Raw genomic sequence first — 10,886 nt, 5'->3', positions numbered from 1 at the left:
ATATATATATATATATATATATATATATATATATATATATATATATATATATATATATATATATATATATATATATATATATATATATATATATATATATATATATATATATATATATATATATATATATATATATATATATATATATATATATATATATATATATATATATATATATATATATATATATATATATATATATATATATATATATATATATATATATATATATATATATATATATATATATATATATATATATATATATATATATATATATATATATATATATATATATATATATATATATATATATATATATATATATATATATATATATATATATATATATATATATATATATATATATATATATATATATATATATATATATATATATATATATATATATATATATATATATATATTTATTTATTTATTTATTTATTTATATATATATTTACATGTGTATATATGTATATAATATACCACAACTAATATGGCCGCCTCGCAGATTTTGCCATCAACACGCCAACTAGCTCAATGTAATATCTATGTATTTACGTCTATGTCGCAACTCTACCGGTAAAAGATACCCGCCGACTTCAGACATGAGGTTGTGCTTGATAGGATAAACTCCTTCAGTCCAAGTATACAGTGATCGACAGGACGAAGCCTGACGCGAATGGGAGAAAAATAAAGTCTTGAGATGAGTAAATCAATTGCACATGTTGTAATTGTGAAGATTACAAATGCTTCTGGGCTCTCGAGCGAGTGAAGCTCACCCTGCCGACCTGTGACATTCATTTTGCTGCATTACTTTTTGATCACTGAGGACAATATTTTCCATGATGAAGTTTAAGCCCAACCAGACCAGGACGTATGACGGCGAAGGGTTCAAAAGACGAGCGGCATGTTTGTGTTTCAGAAACGAGTCCGAGGATGAGGTAACTTTTCTCTACATATTTGCTCAGCATATGTCCACAAATGTGTTTTTCATACTTACTCTTAACTTTTTAAATATTCCATCCGAGTGACACGTGTTTGTAAATTTTGTAATATATATTATAAAATAGTATAATATATAATATATAAAATATAATATATAAAATATATTATATAATATATAAAATATAATATATAATATCTAAAATATAATATACAATATATAATAGGATTTATATAAAATATAATATATAATGTATAATAGGATACATAATATATACTATATAATATAATGTGTAGTGTAATCATGTAATGTAATAAGTAATATAATGTAATATGTAATGCAATGTAAAGTAATATTTAATGTAATATGTAATGCAATGTAAAGTAATATTTAATGTAATATGTAATGCAATGTAAAGTAATATTTAATGTAATATGTTATGCAATGTAAAGTAATATTTAATGTGATATATAATGTAATGTAATATGTAATGATATGTAATGTAATATGTTATAATATGTAATGTAATATGTCATGCAATCTAATATAATATGTTGTTGAGAAATTTGCCAAAACTGTTTAATGCATTACAGAAAACGCTATTTAAATACTTTATGGGGCAGGTAAATATTTTTATTGAAAAACAAATACTACATAAAGACCTGGTTTCCACATATTTAGAAATCACATTTTTGTGTGTGATGTAGGCCATGATATTAAAATTTGGTATTTAAGTGTGGATCCAAATGTCGACTATAATTGTTATAGATTTTTAATGAATGCATGGGTTGTTTCCCACTATAAACCAGTTTTTTTTCTTCATTTGACACCGTCTACCATTGACCATGATAGACATCCGATTATTTTAAACCAGGAGCGGCTGTGAATGCTCATTTATGAGTGCTATCGACAGCCCAAGATGTCCAATCCATTTTGACTGGGACCGTTGTCAGCGATTATTCGCTGTCAACCAGTCCAAATGCATCAAAAGTCCCCAGCTTCTGCTATTGGTGGTGGTGGTGGTCTGTGTGTGTATGGGGGGGTGTTGAACGTTCCACACCAGGAATCCACAGTGTGCTAAACACCAAGTGACCTATGAGATGCAATTTTTAGAAACAAGGTGCAAGCTCTTGCTTTCGCCTCGCAGATTTGCTTTCACGGCTCCCAGGGCTGCCAATCTCTCTACATTTATCTTCAATGCCAATGCCAAACACTCTTCATCATGCCCCGTGTTGTCATGTGATCACATCCCTTACTTGGATTACTGCTGATAGTAGCGCGAGAAGCGGGTCATCTAACACGTCACTCAACATTCTGTTGTCGTGTTTACTTCGACTTCGCACGTCGCACTTTCTGCAGCGGTGCACGTCTAGTCCGTGTTTTAGGACGGAGAATTCAAATCCTCAGCGTGCTTATCAAGTTTGAGTGGGGACATATGTATTAAGAAAAGTTTTATAGTAGGTCAATTATCACATATTTCATTGATAAAGTTTGTTAAAAACAAAGTAAAATAACTAAATCTTCCTTACCTGGTCATTATTGTTTCACATCTCATTGCATTTATAAAGTCGTACACTGCTTATTGCCGTACAATTATGTTTACATTATTTTAAAATTCCCAACCTTTGTAAGGTTTTTGCAATATATAAAAGCATTGTTGGTATCTTTTTTTAAATTTTAATTTTCAAGATACCCAGTGTAAGCAACAGCTGATTGTTGGAAAATTTGTCTTGGAAAAATTATTATACATTTTCTCTTTCCTTAAATTATGCTTGCACTTAACGTCATTTTTCGTTATGAGCTCTATGGTATGAACCTAGAAAAGCTGTTAATATCCACTGAGAAAACAAATTAACTCAGTTGTATGCTGTGATTGGGATATATTCACATTTAGAAATGTCTTTTCCAGAGGACAAATTTAGACTACTTTTAATCAAGACGATATTAACTGTTGATTGTAATTTGACAAGGGAAGGTAAATATGTTTCACATTGGGTAAAAATAACCACCCACTCTTGAAAATGAAAATTTAATTTAAAAACCAAGTTTTGCATTATGCAATATTGCCCTGCTCGTTTAAAATAGCTAAAAAATGTACAATACATTTTGAATATAAACAAGAGCCATCCATACCCTTTTCCATAGTGCTGTGCTTAATAGGGTTGTGAATGACCAATTTTATGAAAATACAAAATGTATTCTTTGGACACTGAAACAATATTTATTAATATTATAAAGTCTTCCATGATTATTACAAAACACGCAATACGATTAATACACCATAAATAGGGAGGATGTGGGAGGAAATTTGAGTACCCAGAGAAAACCCACACACATCTGTGGAGAACACCCAAACTCTTCACACTGACCGAATTGGGATCGAACCCAGAACTGTGATTCCGACAATTTTGTTTCCATTCTTTTTAACCCTTTGGATTGTTTTGTTTGGGTATCCAAAACTCAATCTCGACCCGAAAAATAATGAGTGCAAAGATTTGATATTTTCATTTGTTCAGCTAAGTTAAATCTGTTCTCAAATCATTTTCTGAACCGCTTTATCCTTATTAGAGTTGCGGGGGGTGCTGGAGCCTATCCCAGCTGACTCCAGACCAGAGGCAGGGGACTCCCTGAATTGGTGGCCAGCCAATCACAGGGCACACAGAGAGATACAAACATTCACGCTCACACCCATACCTAGGGGCAATTTAGAGTGTCCAATCAGCCTACCATGCATGTTTTTGGAATGTGGGAGGAAACAGGAGTACCCGGGGGAAACCCACGCAGGCCCGGGGAGAACATGACATGCGAAGTTAAATCGCAAAACAAAAATGTGGGCTTGTTTCTAACAAAATACTGAATGTACTATCTTGAAGTTAACAATGTTAGTTGATGTTTTGCTTTTCAATCAATTTGATTGGATCATTGCTTAACTCGTCAATGTATTGACCATGGTTGATGGATCGCTACACCCCTAGCTCTCTGGGTCAGGTTTCATCACAGTATTAAGCCAAATAGGGTATTACGTCATTCATGTTTTTTTAAACAAGTACCATCGACAAGCCCATTTTGCTGACTATTATCTCAGCTGTCGTGGGTTTTTCTAACGTAGAGTAACTGTCTCATCCAAGAGAAGTGTCCATGATGTACATTTACTAGTGACTAAGTGTTCAAAATTGAGCACCTTAAGGTATTATATCAGTCAGAATATCTTCCCACACACTAATCAACCTTTGTAATGGTTAGTAGAAAACTACAATGACACACAACTCCATCAAAGGCAGAGTCATCCCAACCCTGTTTGCGTGACTCATTTGTTCAAAAAAGATCAGTGATTTTGGTCTGGCATGGCTCAGTTTCAAATCAGTCTTTTTTAACATAAAGGTTCTGGGTTTAAATCCCCTGCACTGGTGACCTGGTCAGTGTATCCTTGAGCAAGATGCTGAACCTCAGTTTGAGACCTAGTCAGGAAATACACTGGACGTGGCTGCCAAAAGTCTGCATTACAACTATGAAAGCAATTCTACCAGTTAAGAATCAGACAGTGGAAATCAGCAGAAAATGAGATGAGATGAGTTTGTCATTTTTTTCTGCATGAGGACATTCCAATGTCATGAAAAAAAAGCAAATATTTTAGCATTAAGCATGTCAAAAACAGGTTTTTGAAACCCCAGGCAAAACGGGTTTAAAAATGTATGGGGAAGAAATTGTCATAAAGCTTAACATGGGTTTAAAAATGTATGGTGAAGAAATGATCAAGCTTTACAAAAGCTTGAACAGGTGACAGTTCATCAGCTTGTAGCTTCAGGCTTGATGCTGAAACAGATACAACCCAAGGTTTACAGTGGTGACTTTAACAAGACACATTTACACTCTGTGTTGTCCCACTTCAGTATGCTGAGGCTGCATGGGATTAGGGGTTGCCAAAAGATGTAGTTTGGATTTCAGATGCCCCGTGTGCTTGGCAAGTTACACCATGATGTCAGATTCAGCTTTAAGATAGATGTATGCGCTTTGACTTTATTCAAGTTCATAGAACAGCTATTGGATTAGTGGTGTTATTAACTGTCATTGCAGGTAAAACTTTGTTTTTACAAACATTAAACAATAACCTCCCTTTTTAGAAACGTATTTAATTAGTAGATTTTTTAATCTACATATTTGTTTTGTGGATTAAAAAATATTACTGATAAATAAATTAACACATTTATTTACTTAGACTTATATTATGGCACAAATTTTGCCTAAAACTAAAAGTTTAGAATTAAAGAGGAAAGCTTTACATTCGCGGCCCGGTGGCTGGGTGGTTAGCGCGTCTGCCTTAAAGTGGGGCACCTGGGTTCAAATCCCATGTCCGTCCACCTGTGTGGAGTTTGCATGTTCCCCCTGGGCCTATGTGGGTTTTCTCTGGGTCCTGTGTGGAGTTTGCATGTTCCCCCTGGGCCTATGTGGGTTTTCTCTGGGTACTTCGGTTTCCTCCCACATTCCAAAGACATGCATGTTAGGCTGATTGGACACTCTAAATTGCCCTTAGGTATGAGTGTGAGCATGATTGGTTGTTTGTCTCCTTGTGCCCTGTGATTGGCTAGCCACCAATTCAGAATGTCCCCCGAAGTCAGATGGGATAGGCTCCAGCACCACCGGGACCCAAGTGAGGATAAAGGAGTTCAGAAGCTTTAAATTCCCAACATGAACTATTCTGGTGAACCATTGGATTTTTTCTACCTTTTGCTTAAGCACACCTTTTGCTGCCTAATTAAACATAAAGCTAATTACGGCGGTGTGCTGTGTTATCACTGTTGACAAGCTCTCTGCTGGGGTCATTAACCTCCTCCACGAAGCACTCCTGTTCTGAGACTCAAAATACAACTGCTGATCCAGGGTTTTCAAAACCCTGTTGACTGAGTGTATATATGTGTGCATGTGTGTGCATATATAACTGTCTATGTTTCAAACATGTGTTTGATGGCCATGTGCATTTTTCTGTTAAATTACTGCCAGTTTTACTTGCTGGGATTCTTTTTTTATTGAGGGTCTTGAAATAAAAACCCATTAATTAATATTAAATTCATTAGTGACGTGGTATGGAATCCCCTTGAGCTGTCAAACGAGACTGTTATTTGTTGGAGGCAAAATGACATGGATGATTTTCTCAGCAACTTCATCCAACAGGAAATAAATTACAAGTCTTCTCTGACATAAAGGTGCTTCTGGTGAGCAGCAGCCGACATCCGGACCAATGGATTGTGCCAGGGGGAGGAGTTGAGCCTGAGGAGGAACCTTGTGGTGCTGCTGTCAGAGAGGTTTATGAAGAGGTGAGGACATAATAATTATTTTTTTAAATAATTTACACAAAGTGCCATTAAAATATTCCTATTTTTTGGACCATTTCTCTAAACAAGGATCGGCAAAAGCCAGCATGCATCCTGAACTGTTTGCTAGACAATTGCAAAACACCAGATGACAATGCTAAGTCTTTATTTCGCATTCAATGCAGCTTTTTGGAATTTGTAAGGGAATTGAAGCAAATGGAGCCTGAATTTAATTATCCAATAGCTCACAACAGTTTGGTGGACAGGCTGGCAAGTGCTGTCAACATTGGAGTGACTGAATTTAACAGGTCTGGGGGAAAAAGAAACAGATTTTCCAGACAATATCTGGAACTCAAAAATCATTTGTGTATTCAGCCATGCCCCCCAAAAAAATCCTGAATTGGTCACTGTTTGTTTGATGACACAATGAACAGACGTAGCCTTTTGCAGACTACTTTAAACTTCCTGAAAAGTCTTTCATTTTATTTTTTCTAAACCCTCTAGTTTGGCATCATTTTACGGGATCTTTCAGTACAAACTGTGGTGCAGAATCCTTTACTGAGTTTATTCTTAGTATCAATTTTCAGGATTATTAACTAAGTTCATTTACTAACTAGTATAGCATATTTTAACACCATTTAATGCTTTTGTCATGAGTATGTTTTTGTAAATGTATTTTACTACCAATGCAATGTTTACAGTGACATATTGGTACTTTTCTATTTGCTAATGTAATGAAAAATATTATGAAAACAAATTATTTAACCAGATACAAATGTCATTCTAAGTTACTACTCATCAGCTGAGCAATAAATATTTATACTAACCAAATTAAGAGACATGGAAAACAGAATTACTAGTTGACATAACTTAAGTGGGTCCCATTGGCGAGCCATGCATTTCACACCTAGGCCTTCAGTCATTGTCTCTGTCTGAATCAATCCAACCCTCAATAACTATTTTATGGCTATAAAACATTTACTTTAATGAAAAGTTCCTGAAAGGAAGCTAACCGATAATTTGTGGACATAATAACTATGGTTCAGACTCTTTTTTTGTCTAGCAGAGAAGGCCTTAGGGGCCTTGATGACCCACCACTGGTAGATACAATTCAGCAGCTCTAGAATAGTTATGCCATTAGCAGCTAGATCAACCCAGGTAAATATCAGAAATGTTTAGCATTGTTGCCCAGTCATTTATTTGCTTTGTGGTTTCATAAAAGATTTCTCACTACATACTCATTGATTGGTTTGTGTGGTGAGGTTGTGCGTTGGATTTCAAGCCCTCCGAAGTATGGTAGTGACATTTGCGAAGCCTATCGGGTTACGTTATCCTGTGCCGGTGACCAGACATGTCTGAATATAGATGAACTGCAAACCAACAACTTAGAAAGCCTGGAACTCAAATCATCATATTTCATTGTGCTGATTTGAAGGTCAACTTGAAAAAATGGATACATTCATGTATTTTTATGATGAGATTTTTGCGAGCATACAGTTTACACTTAAATGTTTTCTGATTGCCAGTTACACATACGATAAACATTTGGAGAACTAGGACTACAGTGATAGTCTGATCCCTTCTGAGTGATGCTGGCCAGGCTTAAAATGTCACACATAAGGGGTTCATGTTGCTAAACAATATCTTAATCCCCTGGAATGTATCATCTGCACTGCCAAACAGGAACAGGAAGCATTTCGACTCAAAGCTGGCTCCATGGGTTTTCTAAAGTGTCACATGGAACGAACCCAGCTTTTTTTTTTTCGTTTTCGTTTTCTGCTACTCTGTTTAGATCTGAGTTGCCCATTATGTAGATCGCCAAGGAACTATCGGTTGTTTGCCAACGAACTATCAATAGATTGCCAAGGAATTATCGGTAGATCGCCAAGGAACTATTGGTATATCGTACATAACATTTTGACATAAAAAATTGCTGAGCTTTGTCGCTGGCCTGTAAAAAAAGGTAGATCGTGGTAGGTTAACTCTTTGAAAAGTAGATCTTGGAGCAAAAAAGTTTGAATACCCCCCGGTTTAGTTCATTTCATCATAAGATGATTTATTCTGGTATTGTTTTGAATTGAATTGGTTTTATAATGAAATTATATGCCAAGTTATGATTCTTGTGTTTGAAGTGGAGTTATCTTACAAGCATCCTACTATACTCAGCGAAATTAGTGTGTAACAGCCAAAAACGCAAATGTCGGATTCAAAGTTGGGAACGAATGGAGGTCGGTTAACAATTAGAGTGACAGCAAGGATTTGTCCAGTTCTTTTTCTACAGTCTCTGGAAGTGAGTGATGACCAGTCTAGAGTGTGCAACGTCTGTTTTATAAAGTTGGTTAGCATGTATAACTGTTGTCTAAATGTGCTTAAGCAGTGAAGAAAGATAAATTGCCATGCATCCATTCCTGATTTAATTGTTGAATGAATTTTGCTTCTTCGTTCATTAGGCTGGAGTTAAAGGAAAGCTTGGCAGACTTCTTGGAATTTTTGAGGTAATGCTGTCATTCAACAATTTGCTTGAATCCACACATGAATTAAATAATATAAACCTTGTTTGTACCTTGTTTTTATATTATTTTCAAGGTTGTTACCGTGTTGCTACCGTATTTTCTCGCAGCCCCCTGCATATAAGCCACACCCTTAAAATTGTTGAATTTTACAATTTCTCACATATAAGCCGCCCCCTAATTCACAATTTCTCCTCCATATTCATGGTTTTACACGTGGTATTTCTGAGATACTGCATGAACCAAAAGCACAGAATTAGGGTCATTATCATAAGGAAGTTAGTAATTCATCCAGTAATGGTTGTTTTCTTACTGCAATACAGAAAGAAAGAAAAATAGTACATGTTAATTTGCTGACCTCTACTGGTAAAAAAGAGTGTATCAGGTCTTGTGCGCATATAAGCCATTCCCTTAATTCAGTCATCTTTTTTTGTTACAAATTCGGCTTATTTGCGAGAAAATAGGATATTTTTCTCTTGTATTTATTTGGAAAAAGAGCAGTAATCACATCTTTATATGACTGCATTGCATTGGTACAGCAGAAATAATTAATATTTCCATCCAAATCTTTATATGACTTCTTTACATGCATTACATTGGTACAGCAGAAATAACAATTAATATTTCCATCCGAATCTTAACAGCACAACCAAGACAGGAAGCACAGGACGTATGTCTATATTCTCATCGTCACAGACATACTGGAGGACTGGGAAGACTCTATCAACATAGGTAGTATACCTTTGATTGCATGTTACTGTCTTTTCTCACACTTGAATATGATATCTTAGTCCCCATTGTTCCAGTTAAAATAACTTGTGGAATATTAAGGCGATGTGGATGTTCAAAGGGATGGTTTTTAGTAGCTGTGGTCAATCCGGGTTGTTTTTTAATACAAATAAATCAGCATACAGGCGGCCCGGTGGATGAGTGATAAGCATGTCAGCCTCACAGTTTTGGGGTCCTGGGTTCAAATCCAGGTAGGTGCAGTTTGCATGTTCTCCCTGAGCCTCTGTGGGTTTTTTCCGGGTATTCCGGTTTCCTACCAATTCCAAAGACATGCAGGGTAGGCTGATTGAACACTCAAAATTGCCCTCAGGTATGAGTGCGAGCGTGAATGGTTGTCTGTCTCCTTGTGCCCTGTGATTGGCTGGCCACCAGTAAATGATGTCCCCCGCCTCTGGCCCAGAGTCAGCTGGGATAGGCTCCAGCACCCTCCGCAACCCTAATGAGGATAAAGCGGTTCATAAAATGAATGAAAACATTTTTTTTTATTGTCGAAGCACATCGTGCCTGAAGTTGGCTGGGATAGGCCCCAGCACCCCCCGCGACCCTTGTGAGGATAAAGCGTTCAGAAAATGAAAAAAAGAAAAAAAAGAACTCATCAAGACAGTCAAAGAAAGAAAAACAATTGAAACAGGGGAAAAACAATCCCCCAAAAAGCAAGATTTTAGCAATAATGAAAACTTACTTCGTGTTTTTATATTGCATGTAGGAAGAAAACGGAATTGGTTCAAGATCGACGAAGCCATTCAGGTGCTGCAGAGCTACAGGCCTGTCCAAGCTGAATACCTGCACAGGCACAAGAACACCTGTAATTCCACCTGCAGCCCAGTCTGTCACCCAAGTAATGGCAACACACTGGGCTCCCTCATGATGGACAACAGCAATCCTCATTATGTTGTTAGTTCTGCAAAAACCTTGGATCTCGTCAACCGATGAACGGTTCTTGTAGCATACCAAGATGGACTGAAATATACTGAAAGCTAATTCTACGGATATCACTTTTACATTTTAATCTTCCATGACACTGATTTGAAACCCACTTTAGGGTGGGCTTGGTTAGTGCCAAAATGTTTTCTAGTAAGTCATGGTATGTGTATTTTTATAGATGCTCATCAGCATCTGGCCCAGAGACCACTGGGATTGGCTCCAGCACCCCCTGCCACCCTAATGGGGATAAAGCGGTTCAGAAAATGAGATGATATATATATATATATATATATATATATATATATATATATATATATATATATATATATATATATATATATATATATATATTTTTTTTTTTTTTCTGAGAATGTGTGTTTTTCAGCGATAGTAATACATAATATG

General features: G+C 35.8%; 1 protein-coding gene across 1 annotated transcript; it reads left to right on the top strand.

Moving 5' to 3' along the window:
• The first annotated feature begins 591 nt into the window (after positions 1–591).
• Positions 592–10,743, top strand: nudt4a (nudix (nucleoside diphosphate linked moiety X)-type motif 4a). Its single transcript, XM_077710230.1, has 5 exons — positions 592–947; positions 6,151–6,261; positions 8,709–8,753; positions 9,413–9,500; positions 10,264–10,743. Exons 1-5 carry the CDS (start codon positions 849–851, stop codon positions 10,488–10,490), a joined length of 570 nt encoding a protein of 189 aa, XP_077566356.1. The 5' UTR covers positions 592–848; the 3' UTR covers positions 10,491–10,743.
• Positions 10,744–10,886: the final 143 nt, after the last annotated feature.

Source organism: Stigmatopora nigra, chromosome 2 (genome assembly GCF_051989575.1).
Source record: "Stigmatopora nigra isolate UIUO_SnigA chromosome 2, RoL_Snig_1.1, whole genome shotgun sequence".
Classification (NCBI taxonomy): domain Eukaryota; kingdom Metazoa; phylum Chordata; class Actinopteri; order Syngnathiformes; family Syngnathidae; genus Stigmatopora; species Stigmatopora nigra.
Note: the sequence above shows the minus strand (reverse complement) of the source record. Positions and strands in the feature narration are given on the sequence as shown.